The sequence below is a fragment of the Microtus oregoni genome, unplaced genomic scaffold, assembly GCF_018167655.1.
Source record: "Microtus oregoni isolate MIOR12 unplaced genomic scaffold, Mior012 000023F_ref0000262, whole genome shotgun sequence".
Classification (NCBI taxonomy): domain Eukaryota; kingdom Metazoa; phylum Chordata; class Mammalia; order Rodentia; family Cricetidae; genus Microtus; species Microtus oregoni.
In genome coordinates, this window is record NW_024543082.1 from 37511016 (window position 1) to 37525220 (window position 14205).

General features: G+C 51.3%; 1 protein-coding gene across 2 annotated transcripts in view; it reads right to left on the reverse strand.

The window, feature by feature from the left end:
- Hunk (hormonally up-regulated Neu-associated kinase) overlaps nt 1-10328 on the reverse strand; it is a 111997-nt gene extending 101669 nt beyond the window's left edge. The window contains exon 1 of one of the 2 annotated variants that reach the window (XM_041673455.1): nt 10233-10328. Coding sequence is in view for 1 of the 2 variants with exons in the window: in XM_041673454.1 (XP_041529388.1) it covers nt 7192-7452 (261 nt within the window). In the remaining variant the exon portion in view is untranslated. Of the gene's footprint in view, nt 1-7191; nt 8053-10232 lie in introns of those variants that run through there. The other variant, XM_041673454.1, reaches the window with a different exon arrangement.
- Nucleotides 10329-14205: the final 3877 nt, after the last annotated feature.

Consider the following 14205-nt stretch of genomic DNA (forward strand, 5'->3'; position numbering starts at 1 on the left):
AAATAGGGTCTTTGTAGATGTAATCAAGTTCAAAGGAGACAAAACTCGATTAGAATGGATTCTAAATTCAGTGATGGGTGCCTTTATTGGAAGAAGGAAGCAACCCAGCCAGGAGACAAACAAAGGAACAACAGAAACCGGTGGGCCACATCAACCAACACGGGATACTGAAGATGCTGAGAACACCAAGCACTAGAAGAAGCAAAGAGTCTCCAGAAGGAGCATGTCTCTGCCCAGGCCTTCATTCTGGACTCTGATCTCCAGAAACGTGACATAACAAATATCTGTTGTTTAAGCCACCGAATCTATAGTAATGTGCCACCCTAGCAAACTAAGAGAGAGTCAGAGAGAAAATCTGCTCAAGCTATCCCTCTGCTCAGTCAATGCCGGTAAAGACACTAGCGAGGGAATGCTCCCCTGTGCAGCACTGCTGACAGCATCAAAGCAGAAGATCCTGAATATCAGCCCCAGGACTAGCGCTCAGGACAAGGACTCTCAAATTCACCAGCATCACCCGATGTGTGAGACACGCAGGCCCTGATTTTCCTATACTTTCCTGCTCAGTTCTTAAGGTAGAATAGAAGGACGGGGGAAAATGAAGGAACTTGGGAGGAAGAGAAGCCCCGCCCAGGAGTCTGGTTGGTTAAGGATCCCAACACGGTTAACACTGGCTGTGAAGGTTGTCTGCATAGTCAATACCTCTTACACAGAGAACCTTTACGTACGAATGCTAAAGCAACAATGAACTATGCTTAAGGCTAAGCACAGTTCTTCATATATCCCTTCCACCAGCCATGTTCCAGAAATTTCCTAAAGAAACCCCATCTCCAGTAAAAGACAACAATTATGATGCACAGCTTTACCATACCAAACTATAGCCCTCCCAAGGCATCTCCAGGACGGCCCAACGATCATAGTCTCATTTTTCTTTTTGAAGAAAAAAAGGAGGGGACAAAGGAGGGGGACTTCTTAGCAGCCTTTTCAGACACAACTAGAGAACCACCAAAACCGTAAGTGTGGCTACTGCTGAGACAATCAGGCAGAGCTCTCCCTCGCAGAGGCTACACCCACACTTGGGGGTGTACCGCCCTCTCCCTAATCACCGCTCCATCAACCTCATGTTTAGGAATCTATGTTAAAACTGCTTCTCTTTATGTGTTTGTGTGTGCGCGCCAGCATGTGTCCTCACATGTATGTGGGCGTATGTGTATGTGGGTGTGCATCCCCGTGTGGAAGCTTGCACATGTCACGTGTCTTCCTCAGCTGCTCTCCACTCTGCACACTGAGAAAGTCGAGCTCATCTCTTCGGCTAGTCTGGCTAAACAGCCTACTCCGTGGGCTCCCCGTCTCTGCCTCCCCATGCTAGGATTCCAGACGGACTACCGTGTGCAGAGGGCTTTCACGTGGGTACCCGGGATCCGGGATCCGAACTCGGCATTTGCACAGCAAGCACTTTCCACACTGAGCCGCTTCCCCATCCCTGAAATTTACAATTTTAAGTTATTACATTTTTTATTGTTTGGGGGGGGGGGTGTCCGGGCACACCTGTGGAGGTCAAAGGACAACTGGCAGGAGTTGGCTGTTTTCTTCCACCATGTGGACCCTTGGAGATCAGACTCAGGTCATCAGTGTGGGTGACAGGGCTTTTACCCACTCCCTGGGCTATTAAAAAAAAAAATCTCTTAATAAATGTCAACTCTGTTTCTTGCTTATCTTGGAACTATTCTGCCCTAACATTAAGAATCCAACTTCATCTGGGTTGAAGCTTCTGAAAAGAATGTCTCAGGACATGTCCAACAGCTCTGACAGTCTCCCCATCCAGCCACACTCCCATGAGAAAGCAGGAAATTGGGGTAAGGTCAGCACATGGATGTGGGCAGAGCAGGGGCACAGCAAACAGGAAGGCTGGAGTAGCTCAATTGGTAGATGCTTGCCTCACATGCATGAAGGCCTGTGTAAGAATGGCCCTCACAGGCTCATGCATTTGAATCTTTAGTCCCCAGTTGGTAGAACTGTTTGGGAAGGATTAGGAGGTGTGGCCTTCCTGGAGGAAGTGTGTCACTAGGGGTGGGCTTTGAGGTTTCAAAAGTTCAAGCCCAGTCCAGTCTCCCTTTCTGCCTCCTGCTTATGGATCAGATGTAAGCTTTCAGCTATGGCCCCAGCACCATGTCTGCCTGTCTGCTGCCATGTTCCCCACCGTGATGGTTAGGAACTCACCCTCTGAAACTGTAAACAAGCCCTCAGTTAAATGCTTTCTTTTATAAGTTGCCTTGGCCCTGGTGTCTCTTCACAGCGATAGAACAGTAAATAAGGCCATCCCCATCACTGAATAAATGGGGCATGATGGCAAACACCCATAACCCCAGTACTCTAGAGGTGGGGGTGGGAGGACCAAGCAGCTCAAGGTCACTTTCCCCAGTGACACAGCAAGTTTTGAGGCCAGCCTGTGAGACCCTGTCTCAACAAAACAATAAAATAAGGCTCACTAACAGGGGCGCAGTTAGGCAAGACAGAAAGTCTCGTACTTAGCATGAATGATAGAAAGGGGAAAACACTCCAGTACAAACCCCACTTCATGCCCAAGCCATCGACCCAACCTGCCCATCTCTCCAGATGGATGTGGCTGCCACTCCCCACCCCTGCTGGGAAGAAAAACACCACTCTGGACGATTGCCACTTTCCCGGAATAGCCAGCGACAAGCAGACGCGGATGAGCCCGAAGACCTGAGTCAGATTAGTAAACGCAGCCTGGACTCAGCACCTGCAGAGAAAATGCAAGGTGTGCTCCTCCTCGCGGGCACTAGTCCGCGCCGCAGTGCTGACTCATGGCGCCCTTTGAAGTCCTTTGGCCCGGTATCAGTGAGCGCTAAGAAAAACCCTCCATGCCAATTTCCACCGTTCCCCCAGTACTTCAAAAAGATGAGACCAGGCGGGAAGCTCAAGAGAGCACGCCCACAGCCGCCCCGCCTGTAATCCAGGAAATTACAGGCACTGTCTCACCACGTAAGGCACACGGGGCAGGTGCCTCTGCAAACCCCTCCCTCTCACCACGGGGCCCTGCTGACGGTGAAGAGGAGCCACTGCCCCTGAACTTCCTAGCACTTAAGAAGAAATACAGGATTTAGCATCTGTTTGTTTCAGAAATACTTGCTAAAAACGGGTCTGCCAAAAGGCCACCTCTAAAATTAGTCATGTCTCCTGCTCCGCAAAACATAGTAAAGGGTAATTTTAGTAACGTCTCCTCTCCAGGTACCTGGTACCGTTGTGTTCCGCGCGTGATGACTTGCAGCTTACTGAGCAGGCAGTCCTTGTTTTTAGCCCCGAAATAGCTCTAATGAAATGTATAAATGAGCTTTTTTTAAAAATAAAAATCAAAGATTAGAATGAGTTTTCTGAAATAGCTCAGTGCACCCTTGGCCTCTTCCTCACAGGTGAGATGGAGGTTAGCGAAGGCGGCGACCCTTCTGTGCCCTGCTGGAGAGTTAAGTTTGCCTGCCAAGCCGGCTGGGTCCGAGGTGGTCTTGTTCTTTCCCCCTATCAAGTTTCTTTGCTTTGTTCTTCAGTATTTTTAATTTTATTACATTTACCGGCAGGAGGGAGGGGGCGTGCACCGAAGTGCACCTGTGGCAGTCGAGGGTCAGAGGGCAACTCTCAGGGCTTGTGTTCCGCCAAGGGAAGACAGAGAGGAACTGTGGGTCATCGGGCTTGCCAGCAGACTCCTTTAACCACTGAGCCATTTCAGCTATACTCTATCCATGTTTTGAAGATGAGGTAGTAACTTTGCGGGGGGAGGGCTAACACAAGCATATCTTACCTACGGAGAAGCACTGTGCAGCCTCCCCCAGGCTGTCAGAGTTGCCAGCCCCTATCCCTGCTCAGCAACTTTGTTCTCTACCTCAAAGTCACAGTGACGGTCGCTTTTCAGAACCTAATGCATGATTATCGGCCCAAACGTCACTTTTGAGAACACAGTAATTAAGAACCTCACATGATCAAGGGGATATTTATTTTTATATAGTCAGATGGACAGATCTCACAGTCTTCACCGAAAGCTAATGGAAAGCAAAATTAGGTCCCAGCCCTAAAGCGTCCTTTGTGTCCAGCAGTAAAGGGGCCATCTAGGTTCAGGTTACTCCCAACCAACTTTAAAGGCCACTGAGGTGAAAACAATGCCCTGCCTTGCCCTGCCCTGCAGGCAGCAGCAGCAATAGGAGCCTCTTGAGATAGGGCTGAGCCCAAAATGAAAGAGGGGAGAAGAGAACTTGTTTGTCACCTGGACTAAGCCAGAAACACCAGGCAAACCCTGGAGGATTTTATCCAAAGCACTTTGGAAATGTGCACCTTATCCAAAACACCCCCCCCACACCACCACCCACGCTGCTTCAAATGCCTTCAACTAACAAGAGTCTGAATTTGGCCACAAATCAACCAAAATAAAACACATGCTTTGCTAGGAGATGCTCTGAAACAGGCGGAATCTGAGGTGCTGTGCCCTCGTGTTTCCCTCCATCACCTGGTCCAGGCACCCACTTCTCAGGACGAGCTCCTTCTGAAGCCTTCCAGGCTTAGTGCTCATTGCAGTATTCATCGCTGCATTCTTTTTTTTTTTTTTTTTTTGGTTTTTCGAGATAGGGTTTTTCTGTAGCTTTGGAGCCTATCCTAGAACTAGCTCTGTAGACCAGGCTGGTCTCGAACTCACAGAGATCCGCCTACCTCTGCCTCCCGAGTGCTGGGATTAAAGGCGTGCGCCACCATCGCCCGGGCTCATCGCTGCATTCTTAAAAAGAAAACCTGTACCTACTAAAAATGGAAGGAAAAGATGAAAGGCTTCACCTAAAAGCAAATATCCCAAGAATGGGCAATGGAGGATATGCTGAAGGCAGGCTTCACACCAGCTGCTGCCCCTGGGGGAAGCCCTTGGCCTGCAGTTTAGTTTGCAAATGGCTTGAGGTTGCCTTCACTTTTCCTTTAGCTTTGCTTAATAAGGCAAAACCCAAAAGAAAAGACGGCTGGGGACTCATTAACTCACTGATATCTCTCTCTCCCTCTTCCCCTTCCCCTCGCCTTCTCATCTCTACAGTCTGCTAAAGCCCACATCTATTAGCTAAGCACAAAAGGTGTAGGGAGATGAAAAGCCATGAGTGACTCCACTGTTTCTTTAAAGTTCACAACTGAAGGAGCTAAAAACCCAGGTTCCTCCTGATGCAGCCTTGTCCCCAGAGCGGGGATTCTCCTGACTAAAGAAAAGTACAGCAGGAATGACCAAATATCCCTTCCTGGCCTCCACCTCTCCATCCAGGACCAGAGTCTCTAGTTAGACCAGGGAAATAATTTTATATCCACCGAGCATCTCCTCACTGCAAAGATGAATTGAGCCATCATAGAGACAAGAGGAAAGAGACTCTCTGCCTGGGCCCCAGTTGAGTAGAAATTCCTTGTATTCCAAGGACTCCTCGTTGGGCAAGAGGAGCACAGGAGACCAGAAGTGAAGGGGGGGGGGGGGGGTGTTGTTGGAGGACAGGGGTAGAGGGCTGAACTTGGAATACATCCCCAGGCAGTCAGCCAAGGTCAAAGGTGTTATGCCATGGGGCAAAACTACACCATTGAGGAGCTGAGGTCCAGCCCGACGTGGCAAGAACCTCTAAGGAACCAGGAGCAATAGGGCAGGAGAACGGGAGGCACTCGCCACTGTGCAACTAACATGGAGATTCCCCTTTTTAAAGAGCTGATTCACATGGCCAGGCTGAATCCTATAGGTTAGGAGTAAAAACCAACTCCTTCACCTCTCCCCACAAGAACAGGAACGTGACCTCACGTTCACAGAGTCACCTAGCAACCCACCACCTTGAGTGGACCTTGGTGCGTCAGATAGGCAGCCCACGGCACACGGAAGAGTAAATAAACTTTTGCTTCCTCCGATTAGAACGCCGAGTGCCGGGTCTGAAGAGCTAACGTGAGCTCATACTGAACTCGGGCTTTTTGCTTGGGAATTCAGGTAAGAGGTGCTTTTGAAAGTGACTCAGGCTAGCCCTGCTTACCCAGTATGAAGGGGCACCCCACTTGGGACGGCAACAGAAAAAGAGGGCAATTCTAAGGATGATGGATCCATTGCTCAGATGTAGGGGTCTCCAAGACAACAGAAACCAGAAGGGAAACAAAGTATCAAGGCAAGCGCAGCAGCTTGGGCCAGTCACCAGAGTTCTCCCGATTTAACACTGTGGTAAACTCCTAGGCTGGGCAGGGGAACCTAGAGCAGCAGACACGAGGGTTTGTCCCACAGGCTATTCGCTTCCAGGACCCTCTGAGCGCTCCTCCTCCCGCATGAACCCCCAGCCTGGGGGAAGTGTTGGAGTATGATGCCTGATTGAGGATACCAGCTTGGCAGCCAGGAGTAACTCCCTGTGTGGGGCCACCCAGCCTCTAAAGTAAGGCAGCCTCTTAGGTTTCTTCTCACAAATCTAAGTTACACCTGGCCTGGCAAGAGTTCACACCCTCTAACTTCTGATTAGGAGGAAATAGTGTCACTCCATTGGAGGAGGGCTTCCTTTCCTCTACCCTCCCCTAGAAAGATAAAAAGGTATCTCCAAATCTCTAAAGTCCCCGGGGGGGGGGGGGGGGATCTAGCTGTGCAGTTCTGCACCTGCCAAAAGCAGGTTCTTTACTGCCCACGCGGGTGGAGAGGGTAGTTTCCTGGGCCTCCGCTCTCTTCCACGTCCTCACCAGAGCCCAGGAGGGATGAAACTCTAAGCAGTCTCAGAGACTGGCTGCCCTGTTCTCCCGCCTCACATTCCAGAAGCAAGGCTGACACCCCCTGCTCCCCACCCCCACCCCAAACACACACCGGTCTAGACCTAGTTCTATCGTCCCTAAGGTCAGAAACAGGAGGACCCCCAACGCCAACTTTATGCTTGCGCCCCCCCCCCCCCGCCCCCTTCTCTGGCGTCCGCCAGGCGGCACCCTTCCGAAACAAAACAGAAAGGCAGTGCGGGGTAGTTTCGCGGGTACATCTATCTGTCCGGGTCCCCCACCCCACGAGTCTGTCCCCTGCCCCAATCACCCATCAGTGAATGCCTGGTGGCCCACTCCAAGAGCCTGAGAGTGCGTCTAGCTCTACAGGGTTGGAAAGTCAGGCAGAGTGCTCGCGGGACAGTGCTCCAGGTCCTCCCGCCAGGCCCGCGCGCCCGGGCTCACCTTCTCTCCGGTCAGCACGTGCAGCCCCTCGCGCACCTTGGCGAAGGAGCCCTCGCCCAGCTTCCTGCTGCCGATCAGGTAGTTGCCCACGCGCTTGTGGTGCTGGAAGTCCCGGAGCCGCTCGCGGGACACGCCGCTCACCCAGGCGGGCAGGAAACTTCCCTCGCAGGCCGCCGCCGGCCTGGCTGCGTCCTCCGAGCCCCCGTCGCCCCCCGGCGCTGCCGGCTCGCCCAGGAGCCCGTCCCCAGCCGCTGCCGGCATCGCGCCCGCTCGGCTCCCGTGCTCGCAGCCGCTCCTCCTCCGGCTCCCCGGACTGCCCCGGCTCCTCCTGCCGCCGCCCTGGGCCCGGCCCCGCCCGGCCCGGGTCTTCGCGCTCACGCCCCCCGCGCCTCCTTGCGAGCGCGGCGCGCAGACAATAGCTGGCGACGGGGCGACCGGGGACCCGCCCCCGAGAAGTTCGTCCTCGGAGGATCGGTCGCCTAGATCGCGTCCGCCGTCCCGTCGGGTACCCTGCTCGGGTGCTGGGCGCAGCAGCTGCTAGTCCAAGAGGGGCGCAGTCGGGTGGCGAGGTCCCCCAAACACAGGCGCCGCCGCCCTCTAGCCCGCCGGGTCGTCAGCGGTGCACCCCGGGGCCGCTCCCGCTGGAGGAGCGCACGGCGGGTTGCAGGCGCCCTCTGGAAGGCAGCAGAAGAAAGCCTCATTCAGTTTAAATTTGCAGAAATTTAATCCGCTCGCGGGCGGCGGGGACAGACGAGAGCTCCACTCGGCAGCCTGAGCACTTTCAAATCCCTCGTAGCCCCTCCTTCCTTCCCCGCGCGCAACAGCCGAACTCGACCCTTTCTGGAGAGGGGAGGGGAAGGGAGCGGTGGAGTGGGCGGCGAAGCCACCTGAGCGCCAGACAGGGGGACCCCGCGCGGCCACGGAGACGCGCGCTCCCGGGCTGTCCAAGACCTGCCGCCTGTGGCGGCGCGGATCGGGCTGCTTCTGGGCTTGAGCTTTCTGGACCTTTCCCGGGTGAATTTCCGCACTAGCCGCACCCACCAGGTTCAGGGGAAAGACAAAAAAGGAGCTCTGGACTATAGGAGGGTTGAGTACTCAGCCCAGAACCCGGCACACAATAGGGACCCTGGATGGATGGATGGATGGATGGATGGATGGATGGATGGATGGATGGATGGACGGACGGGAACGTAGCAGGCTGTGCTCGCACGCAGACCAGATTGCTGGGTTGGTGAAGAAGCAGCCGCCACAGTTAACAGTAGTGGCGGCAGCATAGGAACCAGGGCGTTTGCTGCCTATGCTTGTACGTTTGCACCCTCTCTGCTTTCCATAGCGATGATGTAGGTGGTTGCTGGATGATCCGGACCAGAGCTTTGCAGCTCCTGGATGCTTTTGTTCTGTGGGCCCTGTGACTGTACTGATCTCACATAAACAATTACATCTGTTCCGAGACACCTACCAGATATCTCTAGAATCCTCAACATCTTCCTGAACTGAAAAGGGTGCTCAACCCTCCTACAGCCCAGAGCTCCTCTTTCTTTTTCCCCTGAACAAATCAAGGATGCAGACAGGCTTTTCCAAAATGCGACCTGTTGAGGTGGCCGTGTCTAATGCAAAGAATTTAACCTCTGATCACACATCATCTGAGCTCAAAGAGAGGATTCGGTTCTAACAAAGTTCATTTCATTGTTTATCCTGCAGTAAACAGGTATGACATCATCGATCCACATTAATACTCTGAGGTGGGGGAGGGGATACCGTTATCACCCTTCAAGGGGGGAAGTGGAGGGAGAAGTCCCTGACCCATCTGAAAAATAACCCGAAAAATGCCCGTTTTCAGGTTTCAGCGTCCGTTGTTATGAACTACGTACTGTCAGTCTCCGCCCTTGCTATGATGACCCAGTCTGGTGCTTGTCTTCTGCTGGGGTCTCCTGGCTCTGCATTTCCCACATTAAAGACAGGCTTTCCGCTGCTTTCTTGCTCTACTTAAGGGACTTCTTAATTCCTACATTTTCTGCAGGGCTCATCCAATCGCTCTCGTGTTTCTAATTCAGTAATTTAATTTTAAGGAGGCGGGAGGTGGGGAAAGAGGGGGATGCTAGGTCCAAAGTGTGGGGAGGATTAAGCCCGTGTTGGGGTGGCTCTTCCATTTGGAAAGGATTTAAAGTTTCCCAATGTTGTATAATTTAATTTTAGGAAATTAGCTCTTTGTGAAAATTTGGAGATTTGTTTGTTGCAATTCAAGGCAAATCCCAGAAAGAACTCCTCATTTGTGGAGGAGCCACTTCATAAGTGGTGGAAGTCACTGATGGTGAAATGGAGACTTTCCATCCTTTTGATGTCTTGATTATGCCCTCCCAGGGTAGAGGTCAGGAAAGGGGTGAAGAAGAGAGAAAATACAGGCCCATTAAATCTTCCTCAGGCCTGCTGCCTGGGCCTGTTCCAAGCTCACTGCTAATTCTATTGGCTGGGATGCATGCCAAAGAGAAGTTCAAATCCCACCCCTGACTGGGTTTAGTAACTGGTTCTTGAACTATAGTTCCTGCTGTCTGAAGTGGCTCTCCTGAATAAGGAATGTCTCCAGAATTCTTTTCAGAAGATAAATAAGCACACAAAATACTACATCACCGTCACACTAGGTATTCTGGAAATGTATATCTGAGGAGCCAACACACATCACTGAAGAGCCTCTCCTAAGCCCCACGTTTGTAGGGTTTCTCAGGGTATTACAGGCTAGCAGCCTTTGTTCTGGAGAGATGGCTCAGTGGCTAAGAGTCTACATTGTTCTTCCAGAGGGCCAGAGATCGGTTCCCAGCATCCACACTGATCTGCTCACAACCACCTGTAACTCCAACTCCAATGCCATCTTCTATCCTCCCAAGGCACCTGCCTTGTGTGCACATGCTCCCCACATACATGCATGCATGCATACATGCATACATACATACATGGTTTAAAACAAAGCATTTTTACAAACAAGTTATCTGTCTTCATGCAGGCTTGGCTTTCCTAACTCCACTCTTTCACTAATCCACGCTTACCTCCAAACTGCTGCTTCTGACCCATTTTCCCCCATCATAGGTGTGCCGTTAGGAGAAGCCCTTCCCAACCAATGAGCTGCTATAAGCTGTTGAACCCTCTGTTCTTCTCACTGGGTACCATTAGCTTCACATCCACCTTCTGTCTTCCAGATTGCCTATTGGATGTCCTTCTTTTTTAGAATCCGTGGACAGGGGCTGTGTTCATTTGGTTTGTATTTTGCCCTGCAGTGCCCTGCATGGTGTCTGAGCTACAAATTTGTCTAAAGAGTGTTTGCAACTGGCTGAACGATGGCTATCAGTTACCCAGTGTCCAATGACATTTTCTTGCTTGGGGACAGCAAGACCCCCCCATCTTCTCTCAGGTAAACCTTAAAAATTACTTTCTAAAGTTATTGTTCCATTGTTACCGCTGGGGAATCAGCAGATTTAATCATTTATCATTGCCAGACCCTTTCAAAAGCATCGTCATTCGCAGGGGGCCGGGGGCGCCTGGAGAAGCTGTTTCGGTTGACTTGTGCCAGCTGCTTCCTTCTTGCTCTCCCTTTTCTCCTTTTCCTCCCTCCATATGGCTGAGAGACTGTTTGTGTGCTCCCACAGTACGCCAGCTACAAGACCCAGCTGGAAGCAGTCAAAGACAATTAGAAATTATCAGGCTGGCACTGCCAGGAAGTGAGAGTTGGCCAAGGAGGGTTAGGCTGGCAGGGGTGGCATGGTAGCTGGAGAAGCAGCAGCAGAGCAAAGGCAGAGGACATGGAGAAAAGTTGCTTGGAACCCGTCCTGAAAAATCAGCGAATCGGTTCTCGGCGAGCAAAGCAGCCGGTAAATAGCAGACTCCGGATTTGAACCGTGTCCCCTGAGTTCATGGCCGCTGTGATTCCTGCCACACAGCCAGCTGTTGACTGTGCTCAGGGTAAAGGCTGAGGAATGAGGGGTTCCCCAGCCATAAAGTCTGGTGTGCAGGGGCAGCCTTGCATTAGCTGTACCCACACAACAATGGCTTCTCATGAGGGAATAGTGACTTTTCACCTCTCTGCCTCAGTTTCCTTAACATGTAAAACAGTGTTCGCTCACTCACTGTCATATTATAATTCGTCTCTTTTTCCTTGTTCTCTCATTGGTCTTAGTTACTCTTCTGTCACTGTGAAGAGACATCATGACCAAGGCAACTTATAAGGGAAAGCATTTAATTTGGGGCTTATTGTTCCTGAGGAGAACAGGGACTGTGATCATGATGGCATGCTTGCCGGCAGGCAGGCATCCCTGGTGCAATAGCTGAGAGCTTACTTGATGAGACAGCCTCAGGACACAGAAAGGCTAACTATGAAAGGCGTGGGCTTTAAAACCTCACTAGGGAAGGCATGGGCTTTAAAACCTCAAAGCCCATGTCCAGTGACACACCTCCTCCAACAAAGCCACACCTCCTAATCCCTTCCAAACAGTTCCACCAACTGCAGAACAGGCATTCAAATACATGCACCTATGGGGTCCGTTCTCATTCAGACCACCAGCACACCGAGAGAAGTCAGTTCAGACTGTCCCAAACCCTGCAGACGCCTCATTACCTCCAGGTTGGACCTCTTTCCTCACTCCAAGTCCCATGGATTGACTTCATCGCACCAGGCTGTCTGATGGGATCTCAGACTTGATCTGGCGCCGTGACCCACACCTCTCTGCTTTTCTTGCAGTCATCCTTTGCTTCCTCTCCGCCTTAACCCTGTATCTCTCACATCAGATAATCCTGGTCTCTACCTAAAATCATGACCCACTGGTGATCACCTGCCACTTCCACCCCGTCACCATAGTCCAACCACCTCCCAACTATGGTCCTTTGTTTCTACACCAAGCCAAAACTCTCTCTTACTAATCAGGGTCTAAGACACAGCTAAATGGTTCCAAGCACCAGCTGGCCTTCTAAAGAACCCAGGTTCCAGGGGCCTGGAGAGATGGCTCATTGGTTAAGAGCATCGCCTGCTCTTCCAAAGGTCCTGAGTTCAATTCCCAGCAACTACATGGTGGCTCACAACCATCTGTAATGAGGTCTGGTGCCCTCTTCTGGCCTGGAGACATACACGCAAACAGAATATTGTATACATAATAAATAAATAAATATTAAAAAAAAAGAACCCAGGTTCCAGTAACCATATGACCCTCACAATTCACAAATCCAATTTCAGGTGTATTTGATGCCCTCTGCTGGCCTCTTTCGGCACTGCATGCACGTGGTGCACACATGCAGAGAAGCAGGCACATATAAAACAAATAAAATAAATCTCTTTTATTTTTAAACGGGACTCAGATTCTACCACTTCTTTGCTCCACACACTCATGTGCCTGGCATATTGCAGATGCTCAACCTAGAACTTCATCTCGACTCTTATCGATATGGGAGAAGAAGGTGGTCTGGGCTTTGGATGGGCATGACAAGTAGGTGACAGGATGTGGAAGGTGCTACCAAGCCAAACCTCCGCAACTGCTTCCCACTAGCCACCACAGTGACATCCGGGGGGGGGGTGCATTTTCACATAAGATGACAATGGTTTTCCCTCTAGGAAAGCTGTACTTTTTACACAGTTGTGCCTGCCTCAGTCCCTGGGAGCCAAAGGATGCTCTGTTGCAGGAAGAGCAATGTATCCAGGGATCTCGGGACTCTCAGATTCCAAATCCCAGATGGAGGCATTGAGGAGGAATGGCGCTGAAATCACTCCACAGGGAAGACACCATAGCGCACAGTCCTCCTGCGGGTCAAAATGGTCACATCAACACCAGTGTCCCCCCATCACTTCACAAGGCCCTGAGATTTGCATCTCACCCTGGTACCCACATTCTTTCCCATGTCTCATGTCACCTCCCTCATCCCCCCTCAGTCACCCCACTCCAGCTGCAGTAGATTGCACAGGAAGCCCACTGCCCTGTGGACTTTCTGCACCGCCTATTCAAATGTCGCCATCCTGGGCCTTTTCTGTGACCCTTTCTCTGCAATACAAACAGACCCCACCCCCTGCGCCCACCTCTGTATTCTTTCCCTCTTCTATTTTTTTCATGGCAGGCATTGTCAGCTGAGAAATTACATAGTTTCCTTTATTGGTTGTATCCCTTCAGGACCTACAGCCTCATGAGGGCTGGGATTTTGGTTAAGTGTGCTGTGCATGAAGCCTGACTCCCGGGAGGAAAACAAATACAAATTTGGGGTGGTTGGTGGAATTTTTAACTCACCATAATAAATAAGACAGAAAAAGAGAAATTGCAAGAAAAACTGGGTCCTGCTGGAGTTGTATACATCCCAAGGGAACACTATGAAAAAAATAAATATTCATGCCACAGAGATAAACCTCCCTGATAAGTTACATGTGTGGATTATAGCAGAAAGGGAAGGGCTACCATCAGTACCAAGCTTACGGAGCATGCCTAGCTGGGTGCTGCCTCTTATCCGTTACTGGACACAGCCGGCAGTAGCAAGAGCGTGGGGGAGCTTTAGAGCGAGTACACGATGAGCGAGCCTGTGTGGAGACATGGAGACAGTAAGAGGAAAGGCTGTGGCACTGAGCCCAAACTGACGGCCGAGGTCTGGCTGGAGCAGGCAGGTGGGCTGACAAGAAGAGGCGGGCGCCCCCTGCTGGTGGACACAGCTGCTTTCCCTCCACGGTAACAAGGCCGGCGAAGGGACCACACAGTGGTTTCTCATCTCCTAGGTCCAGCTTTCTTCCTCTGGAAAGGGAAGAGCATTTCTGTGTGCTGTTACTGTTCGCATGGCAGTTTTATATCACAGTCATTGAAGATGTAAGTCAGAAAATGGTAAGTCTAAAGAAATCAAGAGTGAACAGTTTAAATGACATGGCTGTCTACTCCTCTTCAATGGAAGCATCTAGGGAGCATTCTGGGTTGGAGACATCGTCATGCCCTGTGCTCACTGCTGTGACCCACCCACAAGCCTCTGCACCTGCCTCCTTGACCCTGACCTTATGGACTGTCTGTT